Source organism: Cebus imitator, unplaced genomic scaffold (assembly GCF_001604975.1).
Source record: "Cebus imitator isolate Cc_AM_T3 unplaced genomic scaffold, Cebus_imitator-1.0 Scaffold229, whole genome shotgun sequence".
NCBI classification, from domain to species: Eukaryota; Metazoa; Chordata; class Mammalia; order Primates; family Cebidae; genus Cebus; species Cebus imitator.
The window spans coordinates 2,834,618-2,849,952 of NW_016107544.1; the positions used below are offsets into that span (position 1 = coordinate 2,834,618).

At 34.3% G+C, this 15,335-nt stretch overlaps 1 protein-coding gene across 1 annotated transcript in view; it reads right to left on the minus strand.

The window, feature by feature from the left end:
- ABCA6 (ATP binding cassette subfamily A member 6) overlaps positions 1-15,335 on the minus strand; it is a 60,705-nt gene that overhangs the window by 40,069 nt on the left and 5,301 nt on the right. Inside the window, exons 4-9 of the mRNA XM_037727403.1 lie at positions 15,116-15,249; positions 14,165-14,391; positions 10,156-10,297; positions 9,164-9,349; positions 5,438-5,585; positions 3,772-3,940 (exon numbers count right to left, since the gene is read on the minus strand). Of these exons, the coding sequence (XP_037583331.1) occupies positions 3,772-3,940; positions 5,438-5,585; positions 9,164-9,349; positions 10,156-10,297; positions 14,165-14,391; positions 15,116-15,249 (1,006 nt within the window). The remainder of the gene's footprint in view (positions 1-3,771; positions 3,941-5,437; positions 5,586-9,163; positions 9,350-10,155; positions 10,298-14,164; positions 14,392-15,115; positions 15,250-15,335) is intronic.

Genomic DNA, 15,335 nt, shown 5'->3' on the forward strand with positions numbered 1-15,335 from the left:
ACCATAAAAACCCTAGAAGAAAATCTAGGCAAAACCATTCAGGACATAGGCGTAGGCAAGGACTTCATGACCAACACACCAAAAGCATTGGCAACAAAAGCCAAAATAGACAAATGGAACCTAATCAAGCTGCACAGCAAAAGAAACAGTCATTAGAGTGAATCAGCAACCAACAGAATGGAAAAAATTTTTTACAGTCTACCCATCTGACAAAGGGCTGATACCCAGAATCTACAAAGAACTAAAAGAGATTTGCAAGAAAAAAACAAACAAGCCCATTCAAAAGTGGGCAAAGGATATGAACAGACACTTTACAAAAGAAGACATACATGAGGCCAACAAACATATGAAAAAATGCTCTTCATCACTGATTTGTCATTAGAGAAATGCAAATCAAAACTACATTGAGATGCCCTCTCACTCTAGTTAGAATGGTGATCATTAAAAAATCTGGAGACAACAGATGCTGGAGAGAATGTGGAGAAATAGGAACACTTTTACACTGTTGGTGGGAGTGAAAATTAGTTCAACCATTGTGGAAGACAGTGTGGCGATTCCTCAAGGACCTAGAAATAGAAATTCCATTTGACCCAGCAACCCCATTACTGGATATATATCCAAGGATTATAAATTGTTCTACTATAAGGACACATGCACACAAATGTTCATTGCAGCACTGTTTACAATAGCAAAGACCTGGAGCCAACCCAAGTGCCCATCGATGATAGACTGGATAGGGAAAATGCAGCACATGGACACCATGGAATATTATGCAGCCATCAAAAACGATGAGTTTATGTCCTTTGTAGGGACATGGATCAACCTGGAAACCATCATTCTCAGCAAACTGACACAAGAACAGAAAATCAAGCACTGCATGTTCTCACTCATAGGTGGGTGTTGAACAATGAGAACACATGGACACAGGGAGGGGAGTATCACACACTGGGGTCTGTTGGGGGGAAATAGGGGAGGGACAGTGGGGGATGGGGAGTTGGGGAGAGATACCATGGGGAGAAATGCCAGATATAGGTGATGTGGAGGAAGGCAGCAAATCACGCTGCCATGTGTGTATACCTATGCAACAATCTTACATGTTCTTCACATGTACCCTAAAACCTAAAATGCAAAAAATAAAAATAATTTTTTAAAAAAGGAAATACATGTTCTCTTCTTTGATTTCCCTAAATTAGGGTAGTTAAGACTCCTATTGTTTATATAACAGTTAATATCTCTATCCCTACATTTATCAGACTGAATTTCATGTACCTATTTATCTTCTTTCCTAGGCTGTGTGCTCCTTGAAAGACAGTTTATTGTTCATCTTTGTAGCCCTAAAGATTAGTAAAGAACCCAGCAAATGCAACAATATGTTTATTGAATGACTGAATTGATTAAGCAAAGTTAAAAGGTGATGAGTATGACCAGGTATTTTTATTTCAGCATTTCTTTGTAAAATAGAACGGCTGTTGAAGTGAAACTTTAATGTTTTATTTTAATAAAGAAAATTCCATTTAGGAGGAGCTGGCATTTCCAGACTTTAGATATGAAATCTGTCATTTACATTTGGGGTAGACATCCTACCTGTGTTCTGGGAATATTGCCTGAATGGTCTATAGCTATAAGAATGTACATATGTGTACACAATTACCCCCAGAGAGAACGTGACTTAGGGATTATGAATGAGGAAAAGCCAGTTGTGAATTTTAAAAATGTATATTTTGACAAATCCAGAATCATGATCTGGTTAGAATTCTATAAACTTTCATCCATATCCCTGATACATAGAGCTTAAAGGTTTCATATCCTGTAAGCTCTATGTATCTTAAGGGAAGACTTCCTTTGTATATAAAGCATTTGTACAAAAAGGGGATGAGTTCATTTTTATATAAAGCTGAGATCACCTAGGAAGAAAGAAATCAATACCTTAGTGCCTTTTATATCCATACAAAACAGAATTCACAGGTTGGAATTGATTGAAAAATATTTGACATTATCTAGAGGTGGGAAAGGGCAATGATGCTACTAAGAAACAAACACTGTGAAGAAGAAAGAGATAAAACTTGTGGAATGGAAACTGCATCTACCGTTGGGTGGTCGAAAGGCAGTCTTAGACTGCTTTGCAGCCCCAGACCTGCTTTAACAGTGAGTGAGTATGTACCACCTTGTCACTAAAGAGCTACAATATTGGATGCCTAAGCCTACTTTCCTGCTTTGATTTGGATATGGGGTGAGGTGCCCCACCACGGAGCCAAAAGCTTTAGTGAGTAGGGCTTGCATCAAATGACTTTCTTTCCCTGGTTTGTCAGTAGCCTCAGATCTCCACCTGAGCTAAGAATACAGAACAAGTGACAGGTATGCCCAGTTGACACTGTATACATTGGCTAGGGTTGGAGGCATAGTGGGGGTGTAGGAAGAGAGGGGAAAGTAGGGGAAAGGTGAGGGTGGAGGACATTTTACTTACTTTTTTTTTTTTTTTTGGCCACTAGGCAGCAGTAGAAGAATAAAGAAAATTTTTGGAACATTGTAAGTAACAGATTTTATTAGAATATTGGATCTGAGAATTATTATGATTTAAATAATAATATATATAATATTATTTTGTACCCTCAACTGGTAAAGAAGGATTGATGACACCAGAACTGAGTCTTATGGAATTATTCCTCACTTGGCCTTTCTCGTTTGGATAGATATTTTCTATAGAGCTGGTATATTCCTAGCTGGAGCAGAGGAAGGCCTGTTGCCCCCCTCAGGAAACTTAAATGGAAAATTGGTTAAGAACTAGGTGGAAGAAGTTTAGGTATATGGATTAGGCCTCTTTGTCCTGGAAATATTTCACTTGCTAGCCATGGTTCCCTATTTATTAATTCTCCTTTGCCTCCTGACATCTCAACAGTATGTTAAGAGCATAGACTATACAGCCAGACTGGATTACGATTCCAGTTCCCCATATACAAGTTGTGTGATATTGGCTAAAAGACTTAAGCTTTCATTACTTCGCTTTTCACATTCTCAAAATGGGTTAAATAAAGATACCTGCCTTGTAAGCTTTTTATGGGAATTATGTGCAAGTCAGGTACTTAGCACTAAGTAAATGTCTGTTAATAAATACACAATTGCTATTTAAAGTTCTGATTCATTAACTTTGTACCAAACTTTGTAGAAAAATCTACAGAGCTATTTTGAAATCCACGATACTTGGGTTCAATCCCAAAACTGCTGAGTTAGAATCCCTGGCTGATATACTCTAAGTGCTCCTTATAAAATTCTGTTATATACCAAATCCCATAACAACTCTACAAAGTCAATATTACCGTTGTTTCATAGAAGACACTGAGACTCATAAGATTTCATTTTTCCAAGATTACACATCAAATAAGAGATAAGAGTATTAGGATCTAAGAATTTCTGATTCAGAATTTCTTACTTCTTCCAACTTACCATATAAGCCAGATGAAACTATGGAGAGAGGTGTTCACAGAATGAAAGGAGCAAGTATAAAAGAGAGATGGGGACAAGCGAAAGAAGAAGAAAAGGGGGCAAGACGAAGTGTGGCTGGATAATATAATATGGAACTGATAATCAAGGAGAATTTTCCTTTCAAGTAACAGAAAAAATTGGTGGTCATGGAAATGGAGCAGTTCGAAGTGACACTGACAAAAACAAATGTCTTCCCCTTCAATATTTTGCCTCAACCTCACCCTGCTGCTCCTGGTTAATAATTCTGTAGCCTTGTGCTGATGTGTTAGTATTAATTATAAGTGTGATTACCTGATGGCTTCTTTTCCTTGAAATTCAGGAGACACTGGTTCAAAATAATCACCAGAGGGATGCTCCAGTTCTATTTCTTTCTCAATAACCTTATTATCAGTCCTTTGGTGTTGGAAACAAGATGATGAATTCAAGAAAAATAATGGAGAATAATGGCGCTCATCTCCATCTAATTAACCAAGAGGCAACAAAATATGAGAACAGTAATAGTAAAACAATGAGCAAAGATGTCTTGCTGACCAACAATGCAGAATGTCTTGAACTTCTAAACATTACAGAGAAATTTTTTCTTCTAAAATCCTATTTATTATTAAGAAGACAACTTGATGATGACATAAACAATGAGAATTCAAAGAAAATAACATATTACAAAAGTTAGACAATATAATAGAGCTTTAAAGTATAAATAAAATGTTTGAATAAAATGTGATCTAAAAGAAAAAAAGAAAGTCAATAGGAAAATGAGGTTCAAATAAAATATCAGGTGTATGACCAGCTGAGATGGGTTCCAGCTTTTCCCTGATCAAGACCTTAGTACAGATCTTAGAGACTCTGTCATCTACATTTGTAGAAACGGACACCCATCAAGGAAACCAACATATGTCCTTTTTTTCCCAGTCTTAACAATGGGCTGCAGTAGCCTTGATAATAGGCTTATGAAAAACAGATCTGCATCACCCAATAAAGATATTTATTAAATTTTTTTTCAAATGTGATCTAAAAGGAATTTAGGAGATGGCATGAAACCAAATATTTGGGAAAACACAAAGCCTCAATATAGTGCATAAAAATAACTGTAGACACGTTTGTGAACTTAAGTAATTTGACAACAGCAACATAATTGAATATAATATTGAAATCTATATATTCCTGCTTAGTCATGAATACATGGAGAAAATGTATTTGTTTATAATAAATTTATAGTGATATTTTAAATATATTTTTCCAGTTTAAAAAAATGAAGTTGAATTTATTATCAAGGGCCTTCACATATCAACCAAAAGTCACAGAAAGACAGGAATATGTACCAGTAAATACATAGAAAACCTACAAGGCAACCTTAAATATAGTCGAAGTGGAAGGTACATATAAAATAAGAGGATAAACAGGAAAATTGTGCCAAGAAAAAAGCTTTCTGATTCTAGTATGTGTGAAAAAAATTCTGGTTTAGGTGAAATTTTTGGTTGTTTGCAAGGTAATGAAACTGGGAAATTAATATACTTCTGTAAATATAAACAGTATATAAAACATTTTGAGAATAATGCTGAACAAATATTCACTAGGAAGAACTTCCATAGTATAATGGCTTTCTGCCATGCTAACCATCATAAGAATTAATTCATTTTATCTTGTTCTGACACAAATCATAAAATGACCCTTTCAAAATGCTTTCAGGGATACATGAAAACCTAACATTACTTAATTATTGCATAATTACAAGATATATTATAATTATTGTTGTCACATATATTGTTATAGTAAAGTCATAAAAATAATTGTTTTTACATAAAAATATCATCAGACCTTTAAAATTATGAAGTAGAAATAAAGAACTTATTAGTTTGAAATGGGAAATACTCATTTAAAAGGCCTACATAATCTTAAAAATATATGTTTAATGTAATTAATAACTGTAGCAGTCAGAGAAAAACTCACTATTACTTACAGGGTAAAATTTTGTCAAAGTATAATGTCAATAGCAAGTAGATGAGGCCATCCAAAAGCAATATGGAAAAAGTTGCTATCATTGTATATGAGTCTCCTGAAGAGTCAGGAAAAATTAGATCATTCAAGTTATAATCCAGTTTGATCACCTAAGATTCAAAAATAATAATAAATGTTTAAATTAAATAAGTAAATAATTTGACAAAGCAGCAAAAAGTATTAATTTATTAACTAGCTTTTTCAAGAGGCCCTTAGTAGTTACTAATCAAATACATAAATAAGTAAATAAAGGTACTGATCAAAATATTTCTATTTTACAGTGAAAAAAACTAGAAGGAAACATTTATTTAATAAATACAATGTTTTAAGTATAAGAATTTAAATTATAATTCATTTGTTTTTATAAAATCATTGCAATAACACAAATATCTATTCTGGGCAACAAAGGAAATACAAAGCTTGGAAAGAATATGAGAAATTCTTGGAAGCCTCTAATTAGATAAAAAGAGAACTTAACCTCTTTTTCTAGTTATTATTTCAAATATAAGTTTGTATTTAGAATTTTGCCATATAATAACAAAGACTATGTTCTAGGCACTGTTCAATGTGTTTTGTATATTATCCCATTCAATCTTGCTCAAAACCCTATCAGATAAGCAATAAGGCATATAAAAATAATGAGCTTTTAATCTTCATTTCACTTGTGATGAAACTAAGACACAGCGAAGTTGAGTAACCAAAAGTGGCTAAGTGAAATTAGAACAGAGAAAGTCTGACTCTTAAGTCCAATTCCTTACCCTGCACACTATATAGCTTCTTAGACTATGTTAAAATGTTAACATTTTCACGATAAAGTTGAATTTATTCTAGGAATCCCAAATTGGGTCAACATTTGAAAATCTATCAATGTAATTCAACATAAAACAGACAAAGTAGGAAAATAATGTGATGCATATAATAGACACAGAAAAACCGCTTGGTAAAATTTAGTATCTATTCATAATAAAGAAAATATCTTCACAAACTAAGAAAATGAATCTTCCTTAATCTGGTGAATTACATGTACTGAGATTAACAATAAGTGTCATGCTTAATGTTACAGTGTCAAAAGCTTTTATTTTGCCTGCATTTCTATTCTTTACTTTAATAGAGATCTGGACCTGTGCAGGAAAGTAGGAAAAAGAAATAAAAAGCATAAGGATTGTGATGGGAAATATATAAGCCATCATCTGCAGACAACATGATTATACATAATTCCAGCATAAAACTCAGAAAAATATTGAGTTTAATGAGGGAATATAACAAGTATGCTGGCTGTAATGCCAATGTACAGAAATCAGTTTCATCTCCACATTAACAACAAATATTTAAAAAGAAGAATTTAAACATAGATGCCATTTATAATAGCATGAAAAATATCAAAAGCATTGGAACAAATCAAATAAAAATGTGTGAGACCTTTACAAGGAAAGCTAAAGCAGGCCAGGTGCATTCGTCATACCTGTAATCCCAGCACTTTGGTAGGCTGAGTTGGGACGATCGCTTTTTGAGCCTAGGAGGTTGAGACTAGCCTGAGCAACACAGTGAGACCAGCTCTCTACAAAAATTAAAAATTAGTTAGGTGTGGTGGTGTATGTGCCTATAGTCCTATTTACTTGTGAGGCTGAGAAGGGAAGATCACTTAAGCCTAGGAAGCCGAGGCCGCAGTGAGCTGTGTTTGTACACTCCAGCTGGGGTGACAGGCAAGACTTTGTCTCAAAATAAAAATAAAAATAAAATAATTATTAAAGAAAATTGAAGATCACTTAAATGAATGCAAAGATATATTATGTTCATGGCTGAAGAAAAGATGACAATTTTCTTCAAATTGATTAAAATATTCAACTGCATCACATTCTTAACAGCTTTGTACAGGCATATATGTGTGTGATTATGTAACTTGATAAGCTAATTCTAAAATTTACGTCATTACAAAGAAATTAGAATAGATAAAACTGTCTTGAAAAAGAGATTAAAGGGGTAAAACTGCTACTGCCAGATATCAAGACATATGATAAAGCAAAACAATTAGGACAATGTGGCCACAGTGCAAGGACAGGCATTTTGGCCAATACATGATTGATTGAGTTATGATAAAAGAAAGATTGCAATTCATTCAAGGAAAAGACAGTCTATTTGATAAATTGAGCTGGAGAAATTGGATATTTTTGTAGCAAAATTATATTGCCTCTACCTATACACATACAAAAGTTATATTGATATGGATTTTATATCTTAATGTAAAAGCTAAACCAGTCAATACTCTAGAAAAACAGCCAGAAAATATCTTTGTAAACTTGGTGTAGGCAATGATTCCTTAAACCGATTTTTTAAAAAAGCATTCTAAAGAAAAGAGAAACTTGAAAAATTGGACTTTATAAAAATTATTTATCTCTGTTCATCACAGGTACCATTAAGAGAGCAAATAAGCTAGTAAATAAATAACAAAAAAATGTCGAATGTTCAGCATGTATAAGGAATTCTTACAAAGCAATAACAAGAAGATAGAAAACTCAGAGGAAAAATGGGCCAAAGACCTGGATAGGTAATTTACAAAAGATAAAATTCATAATCCACTAAGCATATACAAAGGTATTCAACTTCATCAATAGTCGGGGAAACATAACTTAATGATAAAGGATATATTATTGCATAATTATCAGAATGACTAAAATTTGAGAGACTGGCAATACCAAATCCTGGTGAAGCATTGGAAAATCTGGAATTCTGAAACACTGTTGATGTAAAACTAAATTGACACAACCACTTTGGAAAAATATTTGGTGGTAGCTATGAAGATTAATATCTGTATATTCAGCCACACTATTCTGTTGTTACGTTAACATAATGAACAGAATGGAAGGTCCATATTCAGTAGAAAATGTGTACTCAAATATTTGTAGCAGTTCTATTAAAAATAGTCAAAAACTAAAAATTATCATCTATCAATAAGAAAATTGATAGTATGCTAATGCTAGTAACACAATGCTAATAACACTACACTACAGCTACACAAAAACTATGCTGCCACCTAAAAACATCATGTTGAGTGCAGAAAAGAGAGATTTTCAAAAATAAACTTTGTGCAACATCACTTCTATGGAGTTTAAAACATGCAAAACCAAAACTTGTATTTAAAAACACATACTTAGGTGGTAATGAAAAGCAAAGAAGTGAATATCATAGAATTTCTACCTTTAGGAAGAAGGAGTGTTCTGAGGGGTTTGTGACTGGCGGTGACATTCTATTTCATGGATACTTTGATTTACTTTATAATTATCTGTTAAACTATACTTGTGTTTGGAAAGTTCTTCATATTCATAGGTCATACAATAAAATATTTTAAAAGTAGGTTTATGTAACAATTTTTAATAAACTAGCAGATATTTTTATTATGTTAAATGAATAGCAATAAAAGTAAATATTTGTACATAGCGGAAAAAACCTGGAGGAAAATACTTCAAAATGAAAATACATCTGAGAGGTGAAATCTGGAGGATTTTTTAAAATTTAAGTTTCTTTGTGAGATGACAATTTTTCTACAATGTAATAATAACATTTTAAAGCTTAACTTTAGAAAAATTGCTTAGAATAGAAGCTCTTAGTTTGAGTAGTGCTGATCCTGGAGGGTATAAAGTATCTAATTCTTTTGAAATTTCAGTAATAAACCAATTAACTAGGCTCTTACCTGAGTAATTCCAGCAGTAAAGGCAAAAGGGCTACAAATACTCAAAATCCACTCCAGAGATGAAGGAAGTTGTTCATACAATACAGTGAACCCCATACATCCCCAACAGAGGGTAAGGAGAAACACAGCCAAATTGGTGAGGACAGCTTTCTTCAACAACACACTCATCAGGAACACCAAAGCTACCTGCAAGAGAGAAAAGACATTCAGCTGCTATATATGTATTTGGCTCACTGAGAATCATTGGCAGCCCAATCAAATAATGATTTTTATATCATAACATAAATATTTATCAGTGAGAAAATGGTGAAAATATTATGGTAGAATGAGTCTGTTCTTTCCTCAACCTCTTTTTAAAGAGGATCCTTATTTGTTCTACTCAACTGCTGGGCTTTTGTTGCTGAGAAAAGGGCGGGGAAAAAGCTGGAATAAGAGCTGAGGATGGAGTAGAAATGCAGGCTTGGAGCTAAATTAATGTAATGAAGCTAAATTAATGTAAGAGGAGACCTCTACACACTCTCTGCAGAAAACATTCTGGAGGGTGGAAATAGAAGCCCTTGTTCAGAGAAGGGAGAGGGGAGTGAAATGAGAAGTGAGAAACAGAATATTAGAGGGAGAAGAGATAATTATGATCAGCAACCATGTGATGGGCACCCTTATGTGAAAAAAAATGGGTCCACCCCTCAAAAATAACCTCAATAATCATACAGAAAAGCCTCTGATATTTTTAGAGTTAGCATCATTTTTTTCTTTTTGATACATAATTTCATTAGTTCAGACCTTTATGCAAAAGACAGGTCAAATTTTATTTGGATTACAAAATTTTTTCACTCCATAGAAACTACCTCAAGTACATGCAAGGACATACACACTTGTGCATACACATGATGAACATGAAAGTAGTGATTGTAGTAACCTATTAGGGCATTAATATTAGCTACATATAGCTAAGATCTAAAGCAGAGAAAGTGGTAATAAATGTATGAACTTACCAAAGATAAGCCATATAAGAAAAAGAGTACAAATATGACCATGAAGCCAGTCATGATTACAATTTGGGTGAGTGTTATGATCATTGTAATGAATATGGAAATAATAAAGATGAAGCCAGCATAGATTAAACCCCAGGAGAACCTAAATAAAAACAAAAAGTTATATAAATTATGTTAACTTATTTACAAAATATTTAATATATATAAAAGCATCTAAAGAACAATGTAACGACTACCCTTGCACCTTCGATTAATAACTCTACTGTTAATCTGACAGCAGAAGTTCATTGCATACCTTTTTTCAATGGCAATTCTCCTTCATAATTGCCATTCATTTTCATTACCTTTACCACAAATGCACACAGAGGTGATAGATATTGAACTCTGGTAAAGGTACCAACCAACAAAAAAGGTGCCAAGGCCAGGCATGGTGGCTCATGCCTCTAATCCCAGCACTTTGGAAAGCCGAGGCGGGTGGATCATTTGAGGTCAGGAGTTCCAGACCAGCCTGACCAGCATGGTAAAACCCATCTCTACTAAAAACAAAAAGAAAATTAGCAGAGCATGGTGGTGCATGCTTGTAGTCCTAGCTACTCAGGAGGCTGAGGCAGGAAAATTGCTTGAACTTGAGAGGCAGAGGTTGCAGTAAGCCAAGATAGTGCTGTGGCACTCCAGCCTGGGCAACAGAGCAAGACTCTATCTCAAAAAAAAGGATGCCAAAATCAATTAAGTGACTATAAGCACAGCTGGGCCCTTGTGCCTTGTTGGTACCTATTCATTAGGCAACAGCTCTGTGTTGTATAAATAGTATGACTATTGTATTAAACAGTATCAACAATATCATATGTATGTATTCCTCTGCACGTTGTCTTTATCAATCAACATTAACAATATTATACACCATTGTATAATATTTCATTATTAGAATATGACCCAAAATTCTGCTGCCTGTGGAAATTTAGGTTTTTTCCATTTTTTTTCTATTACAATGACAAGAACATTCTAGTACTTGTCTTTTTTGAAAAAAATGTACAAGAGTGTTTCTAAGCATTTTGTATCTTCAGTTTTGTTAGATATTGCTATACTGTTCTAATTGTAGAATTGGAAGCAACTTAAACCTCTGATCAATCAAATAGCTAACTCTTTGAATACTGTGGCAGTTGATAATTTGACTATCCATGAGGATCTCAGCAGGTAGCACCTCCAGTCTCTTTTGTAGTGGAAAATCGAAATTTCACAACTCTACTAAGCCCATCCTATTCTCTCTATTCCTATTCATAATTTCTTCACTTAAACTGGTATAAAGTAGCTGCGCCCTTAAATATTTGCACTATTTTGCTTTAAATGGGCTAGAGTTGATATTTTTATGAAGTGGTTATTAAGAAAGAGTATTCAATCTTAGATCTAACAAGCCTGTAGTGTGATTTAGCCTGTGTCTCATTTTAAAAATAAGGAAACTGCAATCCCTATTATTAGTTAAGGGGTTAAATCCAAGGTCACAAAATAAATTTGTAATAAAGTTCATGAAGTTGCAGGCCTTATCTCTGTCCAGAGAGCTTTCTTCTACTTGTCCTTGACCAATTAAATGAGAATTCAAAAGCTGAAGCATATATCACAACTATTAAAACCAGGACCTTGCATCAATATGTCCCAGTAAAACATGTTTACGCTGAATTTACTGCTTATTTGATTCTTTTTAAATTTCATGCCATTACAATGTTTAAGCCTGTGTTAGAAACATCAGCATTTTTTTAAAGCATATCACGTTCTGCAGAGCCTACTTCCTCAATTCAGGAGGGAACTACTTTAGGTAAGAATTGAAAAACCACAGGATATGAAAATTACAAATGAAAGAAATTACCTAGAAATTACTACTACTTAGAAAAAGGGACCACTCGCAGGGGTGGAGTGGAAAGGCAGATGTTAATAAGTATATAAAAACCATTTTGCTAAAAACAAAGCAATTCAGACATTATGCTTAAAGAATAAATATTGATTACATTTCACATTTATTACATTAGTTTAAAAAATTGTCATAAAGTTTATTTCCACTAGATACCCTGCACTTAGTAGAAACATTTCAGAATCTTTTTTCTTTTTAGTTTTAAGGTTGTATATATGAATTTATATTGCTAAGTATTTAGATTGCATACATACTAAGAATCACTTATCCTGAGAATGAATTCACACCCAAATGTCCCATACCTTCCTGACTTTAATATAGAGTTGACTCATGCCTCCCTGGTCTCAGGTGACTACAGGGACACTGTCCCATAGGACATTCCCTGATCAGTAAAGAGGGCCCTTTTACAGGGGTTCCCTCCTACAGACTCCATGGGAGGCTCTAAGTCCATTCTTTTGTACTTCCCAAAGTTGCACTGCAAAAACTTCTCCTTCTCTCTTCTTTATTTGAAGACATAGGTTCCTCTTTTTCTATCTTACAATTTATGTATATTAGAATTAAGGTTCTCTCCATTAATAAAATATATTTTATAGAAAATTAAAAATTTACTGGACCATAGTTTTATTTCAGGTAACACGTGGCTCACAAGGAATTGTTCAATATGTAATTTATCATTCATTCCAAGTAGTTCCAAAACCATAAAGAGTATTTGCTTGATACAGGGAGTAAACAGAAAAACATCTCCCAGGATTTAATATAACAAATGTTACATTTCTTTTGGGGTAAAATTAGCAGATTATTTTTTCCTTTTTTACTTTTTCTAGCCAGTATGGATTTTGTCACTGATAGTATTGCAAAATTCTCTGCTTTGGCCTTTGGAAGGTTGGAGCTTGTATGCTTTGCATTCCTATCTGCTAATCTTACCTACTGATTATTTGCTAGGTCCTTTTTTTTTTTTTTTTTTNTTTTTTTTTTTTTTTTGAGATGACGTCTCACTTGGTCACCCAGACTGGAGTGCAGTGGCACAATCTCAGCTCACTGTAGCCTCTACCTCCCAGGTTCCAGCAATTCTCCTGCCTCAGTCTCCCAGGTAGCCGGGCTTACAGGCATGTGTCACCACACCTGGCTAATTTTTGTATTTTTAGTAAAGACAAGGTTTCACCATGTTGGCCAGGCTGGTCTTGAACTCCTGACCTCAGGTGATCCACCTGCCTCGGCCTCCCAAAGTGCTAGGATTACAGGTGTGAGCCAGCGTAACTGGCCTATTTGTTAGGTCTTTATTTCTACTCCTAATTATTTGTCTTTATTATAATACAAATACCTATATCTACCTACATATATACACATATATATGTGTGTGTGTATGTACACACACTCAAGTATGTATACATATGTAATGTATGTATATATGTATATGTATATATATTACATATAAATGTGTACACACTCATTTCACTTAAAATTATATGTGGAGTGGGGAGTAAGATATAAACATCAATATTATAAAGCAAATGACCTTACTAAGGCCTTCCTACATGCCAGCCTATGTGTTGTATGTCCTGAGTATATTATGTGGGTTCTCTCATTTAATTCCAACATATAGTATTTACTTGCTCCAAAAAAACCTATGCCTTGTGGCCAAACCCCTGAACACAAGTCAACTTTTATATACGTAATTATATGCTCTTCAACATGAGAAAGTCTGAAGAAATCAACTGTTAACTGTAAGGAGACAAGGCAAGCAAACAAGCTGCAGTCAGGAAACTTGGGTTGGAGTTTCAGGTCCAGCACTTACCCTCCACCTGACATTGGACAATTCTCTTATTCTCTTTGAACTTCATTTTCCTTGCTTATAAAATGAATGACAGTTCCTCTATGTCAGGGTTGGGCTGGCTTAAGACATTCACAGCACAGAAAAAGTGCTCAGCACATTATAAGAACTATTTTGCATAGAAAAATTTAACAGACTAAATACAAATCTCAGAACAAAAGAAAAGGTAGCCAATGCATCAAGTTTAAACCATGATGCTCTGAAACAATAACACTTTTTCACTGCTTCTTAGTTTTCCTGTTAATTAATTTGCACTACTTGAATTAGTCACTCACCAGAATGCTGAATCTTGGAGACCCATCATTTTCATCAAATTCTTACACTTTTTTCTCTCTTTTGTTACATTGAGTGATATAAAATATACAAGTGGGGAGAAACAGAGCAAGGAGAATAAAATAAATATCTCATTGTGAAGCAAATCATTACTTATGAAAGGTAATGTCTTCATAGTTATAGCAGTAACTGACATCAACTCCTCCATCACAGGTTGATTGGTTGTGATCTAGAGTTTAAACAAACATTATTATTATTTAAAGGATAGAAACTGGTGAACTCTGAGTAAACTCTGTATATTTACTAATGTCAGTTCTCTGATTTTTTTTACTGTACTATAGTTAGGTAAGTAAAGGCAACTGGATGAAGCGTACATGGACTTCCCTGTGCATTGTATTTGCAGCCTCCTGTGACTCTACAACCATTTCAAAATTGGTTTTACAGTTTTAAAACAGATATGCAATGTGTTCCTTGGTCTGAATATCTGCTTCATTATACAACCATAGGAAAACCTGATTACATAGCATCGCTATCGTTTGCTCCTAAATTCCTGTTGAAACTTAATTCCCATTGTGATGGTATTAGGAGGCAGGGCCTTCAGGGCAGTGGTTGGGTCATGAGGGTGGAGCCCTCAGGAATGGATTAGTGTCTTATAAAAGGCTAAAAGGAAGTAGCTGAGGCAATTTTTACACTCCGTTCTTCCATCATGTGAGGACACTTAGACGCTAAGAGGAATGGAACTTCACCAGACTTTGAGCCTGCCAACACCTTGATCTTGTACTCTCAGCCTTCAGAGCTGTGAGAAATAAATTTCTGTCCTTTATGAATTACTCAGTCTGAGGTATATTGTTGTAACAGTACAAACAGACTAAGACGATTATCTTTCATCAAAATCTTGAGGTCTCTGGAAGTAGCTGAAATTAATTAGTAGCATTTTTCAATCAAGAACTTACTTCTATAATGGCAGTATTAATAGCTGTTTGTAAAGCCACAAATCCTTCATTCCAGTATTTGGTCAATGTACACCAAGGCCCACCATATCCATCCCAGCAATGAGCTGTAAACACAAAGAAAAGCACAGCCAACACTATGGGATGAGGGCAGTTGGAGAATATGAAACAAGTATTGGAGAGAAAACAATATAGAGGAGACTCTACCAGTAGTCCTTTTTTT